This window comes from Oncorhynchus nerka, linkage group LG20, assembly GCF_034236695.1.
Source record: "Oncorhynchus nerka isolate Pitt River linkage group LG20, Oner_Uvic_2.0, whole genome shotgun sequence".
NCBI lineage: Eukaryota > Metazoa > Chordata > Actinopteri > Salmoniformes > Salmonidae > Oncorhynchus > Oncorhynchus nerka.
The window spans coordinates 7,128,650-7,150,641 of NC_088415.1; the positions used below are offsets into that span (position 1 = coordinate 7,128,650).

Below are 21,992 nucleotides of genomic sequence, written 5' to 3' on the forward strand. Positions count from 1 at the left end.
AACCCTACAAAAACTCCCATAGGACCCATAGGCTTTGTCCAACGAACCATTGCGAAGTTAGTGCCTACAAATATACGCCATTATTATTGCTCTCTATCGGTATATCCATAATCTTTGTCTCTATAGGATAGCTGTAGTGCCCTCAACCAAGCTTGACAAGGCTTTGCCAGCTATCAGAAAGTTGGGTGATAGGAAGTGCGAAGGGGGTCTTAACCAATCAGAAGACTCATTTTCAGTGTCAACCACAGTAAAATCCAATCACAGCGGGCTATCTGCAAAGGTGTGTAATATCCATCCCATAGACACAATTTCATGCACCGTTACATTGTATAATTTTTGGACAAGGAGTTGCACGGTGGACAATTGGACCTAATGTATCTCGGCACATTAGTGCGTCTGATTTGTTGTTAGCTGGGGACTTCCGACATTTTTTCCGCGCATCGGGACGTAAAACTGAGCGCCCTGGAGACTGGAGCGCATCGCCTCAAATAGTCTATGACCCATGCAGAGCATACAAAGCCCGAAGTAGGCTACCACTCGCTGTCAGGACTACTGTTTGTGTTGATGTCATCGGCGGCCGTGTTCGAACCGGAGCGACCCACGATTTCTAGTCAGGATTACTAGAATAACAAAAATATATCGTACAATAATAGTCGTGTTTTTGGCCAACAGTGAATATGGGAGTTCTGGCGCACTGTGTTATTATTTTTATATTCCAGCATTTGACGTCATCTTATGATTTTAAAGAAGGACTATATAACAGCGGTCAGTATGAATTTGTGAAAGATCCCAGTTTGAATATCGAAAAGAGATCACCAGATTTAGATCCGTTTGATTCTGAATCATCCGACCACATTAGGAGCAGAAGAAGTGCGGATCAAGGAGACTGTAACCGTCTCCAGGGATTCGACACCAAGTTGACTAACAACACCCAAACCGTAAGTTAACCCCGCAGGTCCGGTTAGGTTACACTCACCCACATAATAGGTTAATGCTCTTCAGGTGACACTTTACCTCGACAATTATCCTCATAATGACATGACTGCTCCCTTCTCAAATGACGTGGGTTTTAACAGTGCAACTGATCTGCTGCGGTTGCCATGCAACTAACCAAATAGCATATATTTTCCAGTTGTGTAAAACACTTCTTGTGTTAATGCTACGGCATGTGAACGAGATCAATGTTTTCATGTTTGACTCACTGAACTATCGTCAAGCCAGCCCTTACCCCCCTACACAAATATTGCCGTTTTAAAACTGCCGTAAAAGTGCAGTGACTGCAATTGAATGTTGTATCTTGGACGCATATGCAGCATACTGCAGTTATACTGCACTCTGACTGCGATATTTTTGTCGTAAGGGCTAATGAGGATTCATAATAAATACAAATCAAGATAAATGTTTATTTTTCACATGCTTCGTTGACAAGTGTAACGCGTACACCCCCTCCATTTACTTACGGATCTTTTTCCAACAGCATATGATTGACACAAGTAGGCTACTGGAGTTAAAGATTACTTCAACCCCGTACAGTGCAGGACTATGGGTTATAGTCTTCAATTTAGCATCTCTGTAGTTAATTGTTTTAGGGTATCTGTAAATCATGTCACGTTTAATCTTATGTGAGTTTAGCATACAGTTTGTCTTCTGTTCTACAGCTCTAATACAGTATAGAAATACAAAAGAGCAATTAATTTAAATGTTAAATCCCGCCCAGTGCCGTACTGCATGGAGGCCATTCTCCAGTCTAGTGTAAACATATACTAATTATGCGTCTCCAGTTAGTCCGGTCTCTCAACTGTTCCCTGTCTAATGGTTATGAGTCTGACCTATATTTCCCCATAGGAATGATGCTGCTCTACTTCATTCTAGGCCTTGTTTAGCTACATGGCTTGAACTGGCATTATGTTTCAATAAGGATATATTCTTTATCTATGTTAAGCTATAGACAATAGTTGTAACCCAGTGTACGTTTCATAGTTAGGTAATTCATGGAATGATGGTGGTGTACTTAATACTACAAATTACGTGGCCTGCTAGCTTGTTTTCATTTTCTGCCCAACTCTAGAATAGATAGTAAAATATTCTGTGTGTCTATGGAGGGTATTTCATATCCTGTGTTGTCTATGGAGGGTATTTCATATCCTGTGTAGTCTATGGAGGGTATTTCATATCCTGTGTTGTCATTGGAGGGTATTTCATATCCTGTGTTGTCATTGGAGGGTATTTCATATCCTGTGTAGTCTATGGAGGGTATTTCATATCCTGTGTAGTCTATGGAGGGTATTTCATTTCCTGTGTAGTCTATGGAGGGTATTTCATTTCCTGTGTAGTCTATGGAGGGTATTTCATTTCCTGTGTAGTCTATGGAGGGTATTTCATTTCCTGTGTAGTCTATGGAGGGTATTTCATTTCCTGTGTAGTCTATGGAGGGTATTTCATATCCTGTGTAGTCTATATTTCATATCCTGTGTAGTCTATTATTTCATATCCTGTGTAGTCTATGGAGGGTATTTTCAAGAAAGTACTGTTGTCATCGGGTGTGAGTTTAGTTGTTAGGCATTTAGCTTATCAAATTCACACATGCAAAACCTGTAGTTCAGGCTACCTTGTTATCATGTTCTGACTCAGTGTGTCTGGATGGTAAAATGTTTTTCAAGAATGCTAATAGGCTTCTAGGCATATAGGGAAAGGGTGAGTGTAGTTAGATATGTTCACAAGCAACTGTTTCTGCTTCTGAGAGCACATCTGACATTTACAATAGGCTACATGGCAGAACTGATGAGAATTGGGAGTAGGCCCATATTCATAGGTTTTTGACTATCCATTGATCAGCCTTGAGATGTTTCTACAACTTGATTGGAGTCCATCTATGGTAAATTCAATTTATTGGACATGATTTGGAAAGGCACACACCTGTCAAGGCACAGATCTGGGGAAGGGTACCAAAAAAAGTGAAAGAAGTTTGGAACCACCAAGACTCTACCTAAAGCTGGCCTCCCGGCCAAACTGAGCAACCCAGGGGAGAAGGACCCGATGGTCACTCTTGACAGAGCTCTAGAGTTCCACTGTGGAGATGGGAGAACCTTCCAGAAGGACAACCATGTCTGTAGCACTCCACCAATCAAGCCTTTCTGGTAGAGTGGCCACATGACAGCCCACTTAGAGTTTACACAAAAGCCTTGGCCTTTCTAGGGAGTTTTTCCTAGCCACCGTGCTTCTACACCTGCATTGCTTGCTGTTTGGGGTTTTAGGCTGGGCTTCTGTACAGCACTTTGAGATATCAGCTGATGTACGAAGGGCTATATAAATAAATTTGATTTGATTTAGCTAGCTCTTCCTTAAAGCACAGTCTAATTTCAGATCACCAGATGTCCTTGAAACAAGGCTATATTATTATCTGGCTGTGTTAACACAGGATAGAGTAAACCCATTTTTTTTTTTTAAACAACATCTTACCCAATACGTCTGTGGTCTATTCGGATAACAAAACCGCTTACCCACAGAGACCTCGTTGATTTAGTTGGTAGTTCCTGATAAGAATGTGTGTGTGTCCTGTTCTTGATTGTCCTTACCGTCGTCCTTCATTACCTTCTAAGAAAGTGAAAAAAAAAATTACATTTAGTATAAACGTTTTAGTAGGAACTTATAACGATGCACTTTCTTCCAAATGATACCTTCCTCCTACATATGAATGTGTTGGCAACAGCACACATAAGGAAGCTTGACATGATTCAGAAGTGGTAACACCAGGCCCTGAGGTGGAAAGAGGAGGGATACCACCTCCTGCACCCTAGTTAACCTCTGACAATGAACAATCAGCTTTATAGTCAGTCCTTGGCTACAACTTGTACATCTCTGAACCAACCGTGAATAGGACAAACAATGACCACTTAGTCATTATGGGCTTCCCAAAACATAATAAATGGATTCATTCCTGTACGTACAGTATTGTGTTGTCACAGATCTTCTTAGAGTCATGCACTGATAATGATTGACATAGTTTCAGATCTAACGCCATTCCAAAGCGATATACTTTGCATAGTTTCTCTGTCCCAGCCAGACCTTGAAGCCAAAGGCAGGATTATGTGTAATCTAGGGACTAAATGTGTATCCCAAATGCCACACTTTCTCCTATGAGCCCTGGTCAAAAGTAGTGACCTTTTATAGTGAATAGAGTCCTATTTTGGAAGAACCCTAAAGACTGAAGGCAGAATTCCAAGAGGCTCAACCCAAATGTCCTCCATAGGTCCAACATACTCCTGTTTGGGTACCGTACAGCATAGTTCCCACTGCAGCTTATAGTAGACCTGGGTTTACATACTATTTGAAATATTTCAAATCTATTAAATACTCTGGGAGTTTGCCTGGAGTGCCAGGTGCACTTTTGGGATTGGTCTATTTGTTCCTTTGCAGCAGGCAATCTCAATCAAGCACAGATGGAAGTATTTGAAATGATTTCAAATACTATTTGAACCCAGGTCTGGTTTATAGATAGTACTGCCCGGATGTGGCCTGGGCCTAATCCTACGAATGTCCACATAGTGAAAGAGTAGAGTAACCGCTTGATGAGATTAAGAGTTTAAGTATCTTATTCTAGCTAGCTAGCAGAACCAATAGCTCCGGTCAGAACTCCATGCTTTTGGTTTAATTTCCCTGGCACTGTATCCACATGCTTAACGTTTTAGAAGTTGTGGCACAAATCCCATTTCAAGTTATATTAGCATTTGTTTTCACGCATCATTTTCAAATCATCTATAAGTTACTTTGAGTTTAACAATAAATTTTAGATCCTTTAGGAGGATTTTGGAGAAAAAAACATGCTAATATCGGGACCAGCCAGGACTTGATCGGATGTATGCCACAACTGCTAAAACACTAAGCATGTAGATACAGTGCCAGGTAAACCAAATCATGGATTGCTGTCATAAGGAAAACAACATGTCATTTTTGTAATTTGGGTTAAGTACGTGTATGTTTGACTCTTCTTCTAAAGAGGATTTGGCAGTTGATTGACAGTTGGGACTAGTTGTACTATAGTGCAGCCTCTTACTGTGAGGACATTTTGGTCCAAGGCCTACTGGTCTGGTTCTGCACGCTAAGGATTAGCGGTGTGTGGCTTTGTAACACTAGTGTCTACATGTGTGGCTTTGTAACACTAGTGTACATGTGTGGCTTTGTAACACTAGTGTCTACATGTGTGGCTTTGTAACACTAGTGTCTACATGTGACGCTTTGTAACACTAGTGTCTACATGTGATGCTTTGTAACACTCTAGTGTCTACATGTGATGCTTTGTAACACTCTAGTGTCTACATGTGATGCTTTGTAACACTAGTGTCTACATGTGACGCTTTGTAACACTAGTGTCTACATGTGACGCTTTGTAACACTAGTGTCTACATGTGACGCTTTGTAACACTAGTGTCTACATGTGATGCTTTGTAACACTAGTGTCTACATGTGATGCTTTGTAACACTAGTGTCTACATGTGATGCTTTGTAACACTAGTGTCTACATGTGATGCTTTGTAACACTCTAGTGTCTACATGTGATGCTTTGTAACACTAGTGTCTACATGTGTGACGCTTTGTAACACTAGTGTCTACATGTGACGCTTTGTAACACTAGTGTCTACATGTGATGCTTTGTAACACTAGTGTCTACATGTGATGCTTTGTAACACTAGTGTCTACATGTGACGCTTTGTAACACTAGTGTCTACATGTGACGCTTTGTAACACTAGTGTCTACATGTGACGCTTTGTAACACTAGTGTCTACATGTGACGCTTTGTAACACTAGTGTCTACATGTGACGCTTTGTAACACTAGTGTCTACATGTGATGCTTTGTAACACTAGTGTCTACATGTGATGCTTTGTAACACTAGTGTCTACATGTGACGCTTTGTAACACTAGTGTCTACATGTGACGCTTTGTAACACTAGTGTCTACATGTGATGCTTTGTAACACTCTAGTGTCTACATGTGATGCTTTGTAACACTAGTGTCTACATGTGTGGCTTTGTAACACTAGTGTCTACATGTGTGGCTTTGTAACACTAGTGTCTACATGTGACGCTTTGTAACACTAGTGTCTACATGTGACGCTTTGTAACACTAGTGTCTACATGTGACGCTTTGTAACACTAGTGTCTACATGTGACGCTTTGTAACACTAGTGTCTACATGTGATGCTTTGTAACACTAGTGTCTACATGTGACGCTTTGTAACACTAGTGTCTACATGTGACGCTTTGTAACACTAGTGTCTACATGTGATGCTTTGTAACACTAGTGTCTACATGTGATGCTTTGTAACACTAGTGTCTACATGTGACGCTTTGTAACACTAGTGTCTACATGTGACGCTTTGTAACACTAGTGTCTACATGTGATGCTTTGTAACACTCTAGTGTCTACATGTGAGGCTTTGTAACACTAGTGTCTACATGTGTGGCTTTGTAACACTCTAGTGTCTACATGTGATGCTTTGTAACACTCTAGTGTCTACATGTGATGCTTTGTAACACTAGTGTCTACATGTGATGGCTTTGTAACACTAGTGTCTACATGTGATGCTTTGTAACACTAGTGTCTACATGTGATGCTTTGTAACACTCTAGTGTCTACATGTGATGCTTTGTAACACGCTAGTGTCTACATGTGATGCTTTGTAACACTAGTGTCTACATGTGATGCTTTGTAACACTAGTGTCTACATGTGATGCTTTGTAACACTAGTGTCTACATGTGATGCTTTGTAACACTAGTGTCTACATGTGATGCTTTGTAACACTCTAGTGTCTACATGTGATGCTTTGTAACACTCTAGTGTCTACATGTGATGCTTTGTAACACTAGTGTCTACATGTGATGCTTTGTAACACTAGTGTCTACATGTGATGCTTTGTAACACTCTAGTGTCTACATGTGATGCTTTGTAACACTAGTGTCTACATGTGACGCTTTGTAACACTCTAGTGTCTACATGTGATGGCTTTGTAACACTCTAGTGTCTACATGTGATGGCTTTGTAACACTAGTGTCTACATGTGATGCTTTGTAACACTAGTGTCTACATGTGATGCTTTGTAACACTAGTGTCTGTCTACATGTGATGGCTTTGTAACACTAGTGTCTGTCTACATGTGATGGCTTTGTAACACTAGTGTCTACATGTGATGCTTTGTAACACTAGTTTCTACATGTGATGCTTTGTAACACTTGGGTGTCTGGAGAGTGAGAGGCAGACGAATGGTACAGCAGTAGGGAGGGAAAGGGAATTAGGTTCACTTGTGCATACACACAAACGCACATAATACTTATGTTGCTTAGCTATTTGGGCACTTTATAAAATGTAGATTAGGCGTATAACTTATATATACTATACTATATACTATACTATATATATATATATATATATATATGTGTGTGTGTGTGTGTGTGTGTATATATATATATATGTGTGTTATATGTCTAATCTACATTTTATAAAGTGCCCAAATAGCTTTTTAGCGTTTACCCGTATGTTTATCATAATGACCATCTTCCTTGAATACACTATATACACAACTGTGTGGACACCCCTTCAAATGAGTGGATTCAGCTATTTCAGCCATACCCGTTGCTGACAGGTGGATATACATCGAGCACGCCGCCATGCAATCTCCATAGACAAACATTGGCATTAGAACGGCCGGTACTGAAGAGCTCAGTAACTTTATACGTGGCACCGTCGAAAGATGCCACCTTTCCAACAAGACAGTTCGTAAAATTTCTGCCCTGCTAGAACTGCCCCAGTTAGCTCGAAGTGCTGTTTTTGTGAAGTGGAAACGTCTAGGAGCAACAACGGCTCAGCCGTGAAGTGGTAGACCACACAAGCTCACAGAACTGGACCGCCAACTGCTGAAGCGTGTAACACGTAAAAATGAATCCTCGGTTGCAACACTCACAGCCGAGTCCCAAACTGCCTCTGTTAGTAAAGTCAATGTCAGCACAAGAACTGTTAGTCAGGAGCTTCATGAAGTGGGTTTCCATGGCCGAGCAGCTGCACACAAGCCTAACATCACCATGCGCAATGCCAAGTGTCGGCTGGAGTGGTGTAAAGCTCGCCGCCATTGGACTCTGGAGCAGTGGAAACACGTTCTCTGGACTGATGAATCACACTTCACTATCTGGCAGTCCGACAGATGAATCTGTGTTTGGTGGATGCCAAGAGAACGCTACCTGTCTGAATGTATAGTGCCAACTGTAAAGTTTGGTGGAGGAGGAAATATGTTCTGGGGCTGTTTTTCATGGTTCGGGCCCCTTAGTTCCAGTGAATAGAAATCTTAACGCTACGACACACAACGACATTCTAGATGATCCTGTGCTTCCAACTTGTGGCAACAGTTTCAGCATGACAAGGCCCCTACAGAAATGTATTGTCGAGATCGGTGTGGAAGCACTTGACTGGCCTGCACAGAGCCCTGCCCTCAACCCCATCAAACACCTTTGGGATAAATTGGAACACCGACTGCAAAGCCAGGCCTAATCGTCCAACATCAGTGCCCGACCTCTTCCAGCTAAACGGAAGCAAATCCCCTCAGCAATGTTCCAACATCTAGTGGAAAGCTTTCCCAGAAGAGTATAGGCTTGTTTTGGCAGCAAAGGAGGAGGGATCAACTCCATATTAATGCCCATGATTTTGGAATGAGATGTTTGACAAGCAGGTGTCCACATACTTTTGGTCATGTAGTGTTTGTAAGTCGCTCTGGATAAGAGCGTCTGCTAAATGACTTAAATGTAAATGTAAATGTAAATTCCAGTTAGACAACGTGCTGCCAGTCTGAACAAGATATTTTGGTCATGTGGTGTATATCCTTATTACGTTGTTAGATCTTCTGCAGTTAATTTTCAAGATCACGTATGCCTAAAAACCACTCCTGTATTACACACCCCATGACTAATGTGATGGCTTGCTTCCTTTTAGTTACAGTTGAAGTCGGAGTCATTAAAATCTCGTTTTTCAACCACCACAAATTTCTTGTTAACAAACTATAGTTTTGGCAAGTCGGTTAGGACATCTGATTTGTGCATGACACAAGTCATTTTTCCAACAATGGTTTACAGACAGATTATTTCACTTCTAATTCACTGTATCACAATTCCAGTGCATCAGAAGTTTACATACACTAAGTTGACTGCCTTTAATCAGCTTGGAAAATTCTAGAAAATTATGTCATGGCTTTAGAAGCTTCTGATGATTTACATTATTTGAGTCAATTGGAGGTGTACCTGTGGATGTATTTCAAGGCCTACCTTCAAACTCAGTGCCTCTTTGCTTGACATCATCAAAAGGAATCAGCCAAGACCTCAGAAAAAAAATTGTGGAACTCCACAAGTCTGGTTCATCCTTGGGAGCAATTTCCAAACGCCTGAAGGTACCACGTTCATCTGTACAAACAATAGTACGCAAGTATAAACAAGTATGAACACCATGTAAAACACGCAAGTATTACACGCAAGTAAAACACCATGGGACCACGCAGCCGTCATACCGCTCAGGAAGGAGACGCGTTCTGTATCCTAGAGATTAATGTACTTTGGTGTGAAAAGTGCAAATCAATCCCAGAACAACAGTAAAGGACCTTTTGAAGATGCTGGAGGAAACCGGTACAAAAGTATCTATATCCACAGTAAAACAAGTCCTATATCGACATAACCTGAAAGGCCGCTCAGCAAGGAAGAGGCCACTGCTCCAAAACCACCATAAACAAGCCAGACTACGGTTTGCAAATGCACATGGGGACAAAGATCGTAGTTTTTGGAGAAATGTCCTCTGGTCTGATGAAACAAAAATAGAACTGTTTGGCCATAATGACCATTGTTATGTTTGGAGGAAAAAGGGGGAGGCTTGTAAGCCGAAGAACACCATCCCAACTGTGAAGCACGTGGGTGGCAGCATCATGTTGTGGGGGAGCTTACAGGCCTACAAACCTGACTCAGTTACACCAGCTCTGTCAGGAGGAATGGGCCAAAATTCACCCAACTTATTCTGGGAAGCTTGTGGAAGGCTACCCGAAATGTTTGACCCAAGTTAAACATTTTAAAGGCAATGCTACCAAATACTAATTGAGTGTATGCAAACTTCTGACCCACTGGGAGTGTAATGAAATAAGTAAAAGCTGAAATAAATCATTCTCTCTACTATTATTCTGACATTTCACATGTTTAAAATAAAGTAGTGATCCTAACTAACCTAAAACAAATATTTTTTTACTAGGATTAAATGTCAGGAATTGTGAAAAACTGAGTTTAAATGTATTTGACTAAGGTGTATGTAAACTTCCGACGTCAACTGTATGTATGTGATGCATATCAGTCAGTCAACAATAAACAGAATGCAAATATTCTGATTTATCTCACTTTTTCTTCTCAGTATTCCTTCAATGACCTGAGTGGGTCCGTGTCACTGGCCTGGGTTGGAGACGCCACCGGGGTGAGTTTGTTTTTTAATCATGTTCCATTCTGTCATAATTATGTGCTGATTTTAAATTATCATTATGTCAAACTCATTGATGGAATACAGGTGTTCTTTACTAAAGCAGTAAGGCCCGTGGGGTGTGTGATTATACAGTGCCTTGCGAAAGTATTCGGCCCCCTTGAACTTTGCGACCTTTTGCCACATTTCAGGCTTCAAACATAAAGATATAAAACTGTATTTTTTTGTGAAGAATCAACAACAAGTGGGACACAATCATGAAGTGGAACGACATTTATTGGATATTTCAAACTTTTTTAACAAATGAAAAACTGAAAAATTGGGCGTGCAAAATTATTCAGCCCCCTTAAGTTAATACTTTGTAGCGCCAACTTTTGCTGCGATTACAGCTGTAAGTCGCTTGGGGTATGTCTCTATCAGTTTTGCACATCGAGAGACTGAAATTTTTTCCCATTCCTCCTTGCAAAACAGCTCGAGCTCAGTGAGGTTGGATGGAGAGCATTTGTGAACAGCAGTTTTCAGTTCTTTCCACAGATTCTCGATTGGATTCAGGTCTGGACTTTGACTTGGCCATTCTAACACCTGGATATGTTTATTTTTGAACCATTCCATTGTAGATTTTGCTTTATGTTTTGGATCATTGTCTTGTTGGAAGACAAATCTCCATCCCAGTCTCAGGTCTTTTGCAGACTCCATCAGGTTTTCTTCCAGAATGGTCCTGTATTTGGCTCCATCCATCTTCCCATCAATTTTAACCATCTTCCCTGTCCCTGCTGAAGGAAAGCAGGCCCAAACCATGATGCTGCCACCACCATGTTTGACAGTGGGGATGGTGTGTTCAGGGTGATGAGCTGTGTTGCTTTTACGCCAAACATAACTTTTTGCATTGTTGCCAAAAAGTTCAATTTTGGTTTCATCTGACCAGATCACCTTCTTCCACATGTTTGGTGTGTCTCCCAGGTGGCTTGTGGCAAACTTTAAACAACACTTTTTATGGATATCTTTAAGAAATGGCTTTCTTCTTGCCACTCTTCCATAAAGGCCAGATTTGTGCAATATACGACTGATTGTTGTCCTATGGGCAGAGTCTCCCACCTCAGCTGTAGATCTCTGCAGTTCATCCAGAGTGATCATGGGCCTCTTGGCTGCATCTCTGATCAGTCTTCTCCTTGTATGAGCTGAAAGTTTAGAGGGACGGCCAGGTCTTGGTAGATTTGCAGTGGTCTGATACTCCTTCCATTTCAATATTATCGCTTGCACAGTGCTCCTTGGGATGTTTAAAGCTTGGGAAATCTTTTTGTATACAAATCCCGCTTTAAACTTCTTCACAACAGTATCTCGGACCTGCCTGGTGTGTTCCTTGTTCTTCATGATGCTCTCTGCGCATTTAACGGATCTCTGAGACTATCACAGTGCAGGTGCATTTATACAGAGACTTGATTAAACCCAGGTGGATTGTATTTATCATCATTAGTCATTTAGGTCAACATTGGATCATTCAGAGATCCTCACTGAACTTCTGGAGAGAGTTTGCTGCACTGAAAGTAAAGGGGCTGAATAATTTTGCACCCCCAATTTTTTTCGTTCCACTTCATGATTGTGTCCCACTTGTTGTTGATTCTTCACAAAAAAATACAGTTTTATATCTTTATGTTTGAAGCCTGAAATGTGGCAAAAGGTCGCAAAGTTCAAGGGGGCCCAATACTTTCGCAAGGCACTGTATGTATGTGTGTATATATATATATATATATATATATATATGACCAATACAGCTCTGGTATATTGACCATAGACCACCATCCCCCGAGTTACCTTGTTGCTATTATAAACTGGGAACCAACGTAATTAGATTAGTAGAAACACATGTTTTGTCATACCCTTGGTATACAGTCTTACATACTATGGATTTCAGCCAATCAGCATTCAGGGCTCGAACCACACAGTTTATGCTAGTCCTTAAGCTGGACTTGTTCTCTACAGGTCATCCTGGCTCTGACAACATTCCAGGTGCCGTTCTTCATGTTGCGATTCGGTCAGTCTAAACTCTATCGAAGGTAAGGGTTCTTCATGTTGCGATTCGGTCAGTCTAAACTCTATCGAAGGTAAGGGTTCTTCATGTTGCTATTCACCACCAGTTATGTCTCAAGAATGTCCGCGTAAGAATACAGCTATTATTTGAGCTGACAACTGGTTAAATATTTTAAAGTATATTCGTGTATTTGGACAAGAACGTGTCCTATTTGACCGTCTCACCTCCTTCTCTGCCTCCTCAGTGAGAACTACGGGAAGTCGTTCCAGGATGTCACAAACCTCATCAACAACACTTTCATCCGGACAGAGTTCGGCATCGCCATCGGACCAGAGAACTCTGGGAAGGTATGACTCGTTTCGTGTTTAAAACCCGTGAACTAGCTTAACATGGTCATGGCCTATAATGGAAAATAATGGCAACACTTTTACTGAAAGCTTAGTTACTTTTACTGAAAGCTTAGTTACTTTTACTGAAAGCTTAGTTACTTTTCTAAGCTTATAATATGGGATGTCTCCGTATGTAGCAAAAAAAAAGCTGTTCGATGTTCCCAATAGTTCTAGGAGTTAATTTGGTTAGTGTTCGATGTTCCGAATAGTTCTAGGAGTTCATTTGGTTAGTGTTCCGAATAGTTCTAGGAGTTCATTTGGTTAGTGTTCGATTTTCCGAATAGTTCTTGGAGTTAATTTGGTTAGTGTTTGATGTTCCGAATAGTTCTAGGAGTTAATTTGGTTAGTGTTTGATGTTCCGAATAGTTCTAGGAGTTAATTTGGTTAGTGTTTGATGTTCCGAATAGTTCTAGGAGTTAATTTGGTTAGTGTTTTGATGTTCGAATAGTTCTAGGAGTTAATTTGGTTAGTGTTCCGAATAGTTCTAGGAGTTAATTTGGTTAGTGTTCCGAATAGTTCTAGGAGTTAATTTGGTTAGTGTTCCGAATAGTTCTAGGAGTTAATTTGGTTAGTGTTTGATGTTCCGAATAGTTCTAGGAGTTAATTTGGTTAGTGTTCCGAATAGTTCTAGGAGTTAATTTGGTTAGTGTTCCGAATAGTTCTAGGAGTTAATTTGGTTAGTGTTCCGAATAGTTCTAGGAGTTAATTTGGTTAGTGTTCCGAATAGTTCTAGGAGTTAATTTGGTTAGTGTTCCGAATAGTTCTAGGAGTTAATTTGGTTAGTGTTCCGAATAGTTCTAGGAGTTAATTTGGTTAGTGTTCCGAATAGTTCTAGGAGTTCATTTGGTTAGTGTTCTAGGAGCCAATTTAGTGTTCAATAGTTCTAGGAGTTAATTTGGTTAGTGTTCCGAATAGTTCTAGGAGTTAATTTGGTTAGTGTTCCGAATAGTTCTAGGAGTTAATTTGGTTAGTGTTCCGAATAGTTCTAGGAGTTCATTTGGTTAGTGTTCCGAATAGTTCTAGGAGTTCATTTGGTTAGTGTTCCGAATAGTTCTAGGAGTTCATTTGGTTAGTGTTCGATGTTCCGAATAGTTCTAGGAGTTAATTTGGTTAGTGTTTGATGTTCCAAATAGTTCTAGGAGTTAATTTGGTTAGGATGTTTAGTTTTAATGGCACAGGCAGGGAGTTAATTTGGTTAGTAATTTGGTTAGTGTTCCGAATAGTTCTAGGAGTTAATTTGGTTAGTGTTCCGAATAGTTCTAGGAGTTAATTTGGTTAGTGTTCCGAATAGTTCTAGGAGTTAATTTGGTTAGTGTTCCGAATAGTTCTAGGAGTTAATTTGGTTAGTGTTGTGTCTGGAATAGTTCTAGGAGTTAATTTGGTTAGTGTTCCGAATAGTTCTAGGAGTTAATTTGGTTAGTGTTCCGAATAGTTCTAGGAGTTCATTTGGTTAGTGTTCCGAATAGTTCTAGGAGTTAATTTGGTTAGCCTGCCCTGCTCCTCTCAGGTGATCCTGACAGGTGATGTGTCTGGCAGCCTGGGATCTCGTATCTTTATCTCCAGAGACTTTGGGAACAGCTTTGAGCAGCAGGACCTTCCTTTCAACCCCCTGATGCAGATCATATACAACCCCATAGACGCCAACGTTCTCCTGGTCATCAGCAACACTGTGAGTGGGGGGGTCAGCGTGTTTTGTGTGTGTGTGTGTGTGTGCTTGCTTATGGAAGTTGAGGAGTAATACAAAATATTCTTACTTCTCCTAACACCCAGACCCATCAGCTCACACAAGTTATCAGTACTTTATCTATGGCCTTATTCCCACTACAAGAGATAAAGGAGAGTCTGAGGAGTGGCCAATTCATATTACATCCTTGCCTTAGCCTTTTGTTGTGTCTGGAAACGTGACATTCTTGGGTCGCAGCTCAAATTTACTGTAAATATCACAGTAGCCACTAGCCATTAAGCACAAACTATTTAACAATCCAAGCCCGTGCCCCCCCCCGCCTTGCTCTGGGGGTCCCCAACCCCCCCAAATATAAAATAATATAATCAATATGTCATCTCAATTGAATCCATTTTAAATTTGGGCTGTAACACAACAAAATGTTGAATAAGGCAAGGGGTATGAATCCTTTCTTGAAGGCACTGTAGCTATCTAGCAGGAGTTAGCTGTGTAATGTCAGCTAATTTAATGTGTACAGACAAGAAAATAAACCCTTTAATTGTCTGCACATACTTGTGAATTGTTACATTATTAAAGAGTGTGATATGGTTCAGAGGTAGACTGGCTCTGGCAGCCAAAACAGCCATCTAAACGTGAATCCATTCTCAATTGTGATACGATTCTAGAAACATAAAGCCCTTTTACTTTCATATCACATCAAAAATAATTATAATAAAAGCTAAATATACACTGGAGGGTTAACTGTTCTGAACCAGAGTGGCGCAGCGTTCTAAGGCACTGCATCTCAGTGCAAGAGGCAGTGCAAGAGGCATCACTACAGTCCCTGGTTCGAATCCAGGCTGCATCACATCTGGCTGTGATTGGGAGTCCCATAGGGCGGCGCACAATTGGCCCAGCGTCGTCCGGGTTTGGCCGGGGTAGGCCATCATTGTCAATAAGAATTTGTTCTTAACTGACTTGTGATGTCATTATGGGGTATTGTGATGTCATTATGGGGTATTGTGATGTCATTATGGGGTATTGTGATGTCATTATGGGGTATTGTGATGTCATTATGGGGTATTGTGATGTCATCATGGGGTATTGTGATGTCATTATGGGGTATTGTGATGTCATTATGGGGTATTGTGATGTCATCATGGGGTATTGTGATGTCATTATGGGGTATTGTGTGTTGATTGCTGAGGAATTTTCATTTATTTAATCCATTTTAGAATAAAGCTGTAACGTAACAAAAGGTGGAAAAAGTCTCAGGGTCTGAATACATTCCGAAGGGACTGTATGTACTCTTACACTGGCATATCAAAGTGACCTTAGAACAAAGCAGGCTTCATTTGATCAATATCATGGAAGTCATTATATGAGGTAAAATCACATTTCCATTGAAAACGTTGATGATTCACCGGGGGAGTTTCTTTATTGCCTGCAAGCAACAACAAAAAAATGCTGTTGGGATTTAAAGCTACGGCGACAATTTCAAAATGAAACAGCCTGTTACTACAATTCAAGTAAAAAACTTAAGACAAGTCTTCAAAATGTCTGTACATTTCAGTTGTTTCAAAAACATTGCTCTGCGATTTAAAAAAAAAGATATATATATACACGTTGTAAGAGTGTTGGCTCAATGAGACAATTCTGTTTACACTGCCCCGACAGCGGGGGAGCGACTGTCGGACGAGCAGGACTCTACATTTTTTAAACATTTATAAATTAGTAGCACTGGTGCTTCCTACTTAACAAAGTAAGGAGCACCACATGAAATTTAGGAGCACCACATGAAATTTAGGAGCACCACATGAAATTTAGGAGCACCACATGAAATTTAGGAGCACCAGAAAATACTTTAAAAAAATATTGTTTTATAATGGATTGAGATTCAGCCTATTGGGCCTGTACGAATTCAATCTACTTCTGAAGGACATCTACAACTATTACATACTACTATACTATTACATACTACTATACTATTACATACTACTATACTATTACATACTATTACATACTACTATACTATTACATACTACTATACTATTACATACTGCTATACTATTACATACTGCTATACTATTACATACTGCTATACTATTACATACTGCTATACTATTACATACTACTATACTATTACATACTACTATACTATTACATACTATTACATACTACTATACTATTACATAATGCTGTAAAGACATATACATTTATTATAAAAACCTAAATTGTCGATACGATTTAAATGTGTTAACGATACACGAGTAGATTTAGAACGGCCCATGACATGGTTTCTACATTTATTTTTATTTTTTAAATTCGCTACAGGAAGATGCCGGTAATATGGGTCAGATCTTTCGACCCTGATCGGGTTGAAAGCAAAGCCGTTTTCACTGTAGTGATGGTGCAACCATGACGCTTTTGAAATCTGCACTCGTTTCTCTTAAGGCCGTCCTGAAACAATGATACAAGGGAAGCCTTATCACCACAACCATTATTATCTGGGAGATTTATTTCCTAGTGCTACTGTGCTCCCAAAATAAATTAAACTCCTGGTCGCACAACGAAATATTTTGTTGCATATGAAACGGTCACACTTTTTGAGCCCATGCTCAAAGAGAGTATTTTAACAGAAAGTCTTTAAGTGTGAAGACCCTCTAAATCCCTTCATGATCTGACGCAATAGCAGGCCTGATGCAATAGCTGTGTCAGAGGTGGAGAGTTGAGCTGTGGGAATCCAAACAAAACTTGAGAACATTACTGGCGTCCATTATCTTTTGTGTGTGTGTGTGCATTTTGAATACCCTTGTTAACCATTTAACCCTTTTACCAGAATGAACTCTGGCTGTCTGAGGACTTTGGCGAGAAGTGGAGGAAGATCCACGACATGGTGTGTCTGGCCAAATGGTAAGAGACAACTTTTTAGGTAAATATATTAAGAATAGAGTTAGCAGAAGAACCCATCCTTACATGGTTGCCACAGGGTAATAGTTATATATTATATTATATATAATAATATATATTATACTATATATAATAAATATATATTATATTATAATATATATTATATAATAAATAAATATATATATATATATATTTATTTATTTATTTATTATATATAATATAATATAATATATATTATAATATAATATATATTTATTATATATAGTATAATATATATTATTATATATATATATATATATATATATATATTTATTTATTATATATAATATATATTATAATATAATATATATGATCTATTAGCAGCCAGTTATACCATTGTTCACGGTCTGTTTTGATTTCCTATAATGACCACTATTGTTATGTAGACTGTACTGAATGTTAATTTCCTCTCGAGGGAGAAGAGGTCAAGAAAATATAATTCCACCAAATCAACCTCAGAGCTGCAGTAGCTCTGAGGTTGATTTGGTGGAATTATATTTTCTTGACCTCTTCTCCCTCAGGCAGCTAGCCGATTTTAGTTTTACATTTAGTTCAAGGGTCAAAGTAAGGTGTTACGGTCCGGTACGGCGTCCCAGTTAAAGAGATAGTGGGGTACGCCAAACAGGTGAAACACGAGCTGATCACAATAACTACAACACAATGTCAAGAAAATTGTTGGCTTTTACACAATTATTTAGCATTACTATTTATCATCGTTACTTATCAGTACTATATCGTTACTTATCATTACTATGTCGTTACTTATCATTACTATGTCGTTACTTATCAGTACTATGTCGTTACTTATCAGTACTATGTCGTTACTTATCAGTACTATGTCGTTACTTATCAGTACTATATCGTTACTTATCAGTACTATATCGTTACTTATCAGTACTATATCGTTACTTATCATTACGATGTCGTTACTTATCATTTCTTTATCATTACTTATCAGTACTATATCGTTACTTATCAGTACTATATCGTTACTTATCATTACGATGTCGTTACTTATCATTTCTTTATCGTTACCATTACTATATATCGTTACTATTTATCATTACTGCATGTCAGAGGCATGAAAAATGAATGAATGGAATTGAAAATGTGGGGTATAGCCGTGGGGTATAGCCGTGGGGTATAGCCGTGGGGTATAGACGTGGGGTATAGACGTGGGGTATAGCCGTGGGGTATAGCCGTGGGGTATAGCCGTGGGGTATAAACGTGGGGTATAGCCGTGGGGTATAGCCGTGGGGTATAGACGTGGGGTATAGCCGTGGGGTATAAACGTGGGGTATAAACGTGGGGTATAGCCGTGGGGTATAAGCCGTGGGGTATAATGGGGTATAGCCGTGGGGTATAAACGTGGGGTATAGCCGTGGGGTATAAACGTGGGGTATAAACGTGGGGTATAGCCGTGGGGTATAATGGGGTATAAACGTGGGGTATAGACGTGGGGTATAATGGGGTATAAACGTGGGGTATAATGGGGTATAAACGTGGGGTATAGCCGTGGGGTATAATGGGGTATAGCCGTGGGGTATAAACGTGGGGTATAATGGGGTATAAACGTGGGGTATAGACGTGGGGTATAATGGGGTATAGACGTGGGGTATAATGGGGTATAAACGTGGGGTATAGACGTGGGGTATAGGGGTATAAATGTGGGGTATACGTGGGGACGTGGGGTGGGGTATAGCCGTGGGGTATAATGGGGTATAAACGTGGGGTATATAAGCCGTGGGGTATAATGGGGTATAAACGTGGGGTATAATGGGGTATAAACGTGGGGTATACGTGGGGTATAAACGTGGGGTATGGGGTATAATGGGGTATAAACGTGGGGTAGGGTATAATGGGGTATAGCCGTGGGGTATAGCCGTGGGGTATAGACGTGGGGTATAATGGGGTATAGCGTGGGGTATAGCCGTGGGGTATAACCGTGGGGTATAGCCGTGGGGTATAGCCGTATGGGGTATAAACGTGGGGTATAAACGTGGGGTAACGTGGGGTATAACGTGGGGTATAAACGTGGGGTATAGCCGTGGGGTATATAATAGCGTGGGGTGGGGTATAGGCGTGGGGTATAATGGGGTATAAACGTGGGGTATAATGGGGTATAAACGTGGGGTATAAACGTGGGGTATAATGGGGTATAGCGTGGGGGCCGTGGGGCCGTGGGGTATAAACGTGGGGTATAGCCGTGGGGTATAGAGGCGTATAGCCGTGGGGTATATAATGGGGTATGGGGTATAAACGTGGGGTATAATGGGGTATAAACGTGGGGTATAAACGTGGGGTATAAACGTGGGGGGTATAGCCGTGGGGTATAAACGTGGGGTATAAAAGCCGTGGGGGTATAGGCGTGGGGTATAATAACGTGGGGTATAATGGGGTATAACGTGGGGTATAATGGGGTATAAACGTGGGGTATAATGGGGTATAAACGTGGGGTATAAACGTGGGGTATAATGGGGTATAGCCGTGGGGTATAAACGTGGGGTATAGACGTGGGGTATAGACGTGGGGTATAATGGGGTATAAACGTGGGGTATAATGGGGTATAACGTGGGGTATAAACGTGGGGTATAATGGGGCGTGGGGTATAAACGTGGGGTATAAACGTGGGGTATAAACGTGGGGTATAGCGTGGGGTATAATGGACGTGGGGTATAGCGTGGGGTATAACGTGGGGTATAATGGGGTATAGCCGTGGGGTATAAACGTGGGGGGTGGGGTAAACGTGGGGTATAATGGGGTATACGTGTGGGGTATGGGGTATACGTGGGGTACGTGGGGTATAAACGTGGGGTATAGGCGTGGGGTATAGTACGTGGGGTATTATAAACGTGGGGTATAATGGGGTATAGCGTGGGGTATAAACGTGGGGTATAATGGGGTATAGACGTGGGGTATAAACGTGGGGTATAATGGGGTATAGACGTGGGGTATAGACGTGGGGTATAAACGTGGGGTATAGCCGTGGGGTATAGCCGTGGGGTATAATGGGGTATAGCCGTGGGGTATAGCCGTGGGGTATAAACGTGGGGTATAAACGTGGGGTATAATGGGGTATAGACGTGGGGTATAAACGTGGGGTATAATGGGGTATAGACGTGGGGTATAAACGTGGGGTATAATGGGGTATACGTGGGGTATAGGCGTGGGGTATAGCGTGGGGTATAGCCGTGGGGTATAACGTGGGGTATAGGCGTGGGGTATAATGGGGTATAGCCGGGGGTATAGGGTAATGGGGTATAGCCGTGGGGTATAATGGGGTATAGCCGTGGGGTATAGCCGTGGGGTATAAACGTGGGGTATAAACGTGGGGTATAGCCGTATAGGTGGGGTATAATGGGGTATAGCCGTGGGGTATAACGTGGGGTATAAACGTGGGGTATAAACGTGGGGTATAAACGTGGGGTATAGCCGTGGGGTATAAACGTGGGGTATAGCCGTGGGGTATAATGGGGTATAGCCGTGGGGTATAACGTGGGGTATAAGCCGTGGGGTATAAGGCGTGGGAGTATAGCCGTGGGGTATGGGGTATAGCCGTGGGGTATAATGGGGTATAACGTGGGGTATAGGGGTATAACGTGGGGTATACGTGGGGTATAGCCGTGGGGTATAATGGGGTATAGACGTGGGGTATAATGGGGTATAGACGTGGGGTATAATGGGGTATAGACGTGGGGTATAATGGGGTATAGCCGTGGGGTATAATGGGGTATAATGGGGTATAGCCGTGGGGTATAATGGGGTATAGACGTGGGGTATAATGGGGTATAGTCGTGGGGTATATAGGGTATAATGGGGTATAGACGTGGGGTATAATGGGGTATAGCCGTGGGGTATAATGGGGTATAATGGGGTATAATAGGCGTGGGGTATAATGGGGTATAAACGTATAGGCGTGGGGTATAATGGGGTATAGCGTGGGGTATAATGGGGTATAACCGTGGGGTATAGACGTGGGGTATAATGGGGTATAGCCGTGGGGTATAATGGGGTATAATGGGGTATAGCCGTGGGGTATAAACGTGGGGTATAGCCGTGGGGTATAATGGGGTATAGCCGTGGGGTATAATGGGGTATAGCCTACGTTCCAAAATGTGCTGTGTTTAGATGAAAACACTGACAAGGTCAGAGGTCGAGTGGGCGACACCGAGACGTGCGGACCGGTTGTGTTTATGACACAATTAAAGGCAATGCAGTTTAAACGTTAAATGACAAATCTTCACGACTAGGCCCAGTGCACAGACTAGGCCCAGTGCACAGACTAGGCCCAGTGCACAGACTAGGCCCAGTGCACAGACTAGGCCCAGTCCACAGACTAGGCCCAGTCCACAGACTAGGCCCACAGAGAGCTCATACACACATAGGATTGTCCCGTGTCAGGAAGAAATGACATCTACTTTCACCCCTGAGTATGTTAAATAAACATCCAGTACTTCCCCCACTGTTGTCAGG

General features: G+C 41.2%; 1 protein-coding gene across 3 annotated transcripts in view; it reads left to right on the forward strand.

Annotated features, from left to right (window-relative positions):
* The first annotated feature begins 271 nt into the window (after nucleotides 1–271).
* LOC115121390 (sortilin-like) overlaps nucleotides 272–21,992 on the forward strand; it is a 37,975-nt gene continuing 16,254 nt past the window's right edge. The window contains exons 1-6 of one of the 3 annotated variants that reach the window (XM_029650472.2): nucleotides 272–938; nucleotides 10,427–10,486; nucleotides 12,470–12,543; nucleotides 12,763–12,865; nucleotides 14,415–14,576; nucleotides 17,410–17,483. In XM_029650472.2, the coding sequence (XP_029506332.1) occupies nucleotides 678–938; nucleotides 10,427–10,486; nucleotides 12,470–12,543; nucleotides 12,763–12,865; nucleotides 14,415–14,576; nucleotides 17,410–17,483 (734 nt within the window). In that variant the 5' untranslated portion in view covers nucleotides 272–677. The other 2 variants (XM_029650471.2, XM_029650474.1) reach the window with 2 other exon arrangements.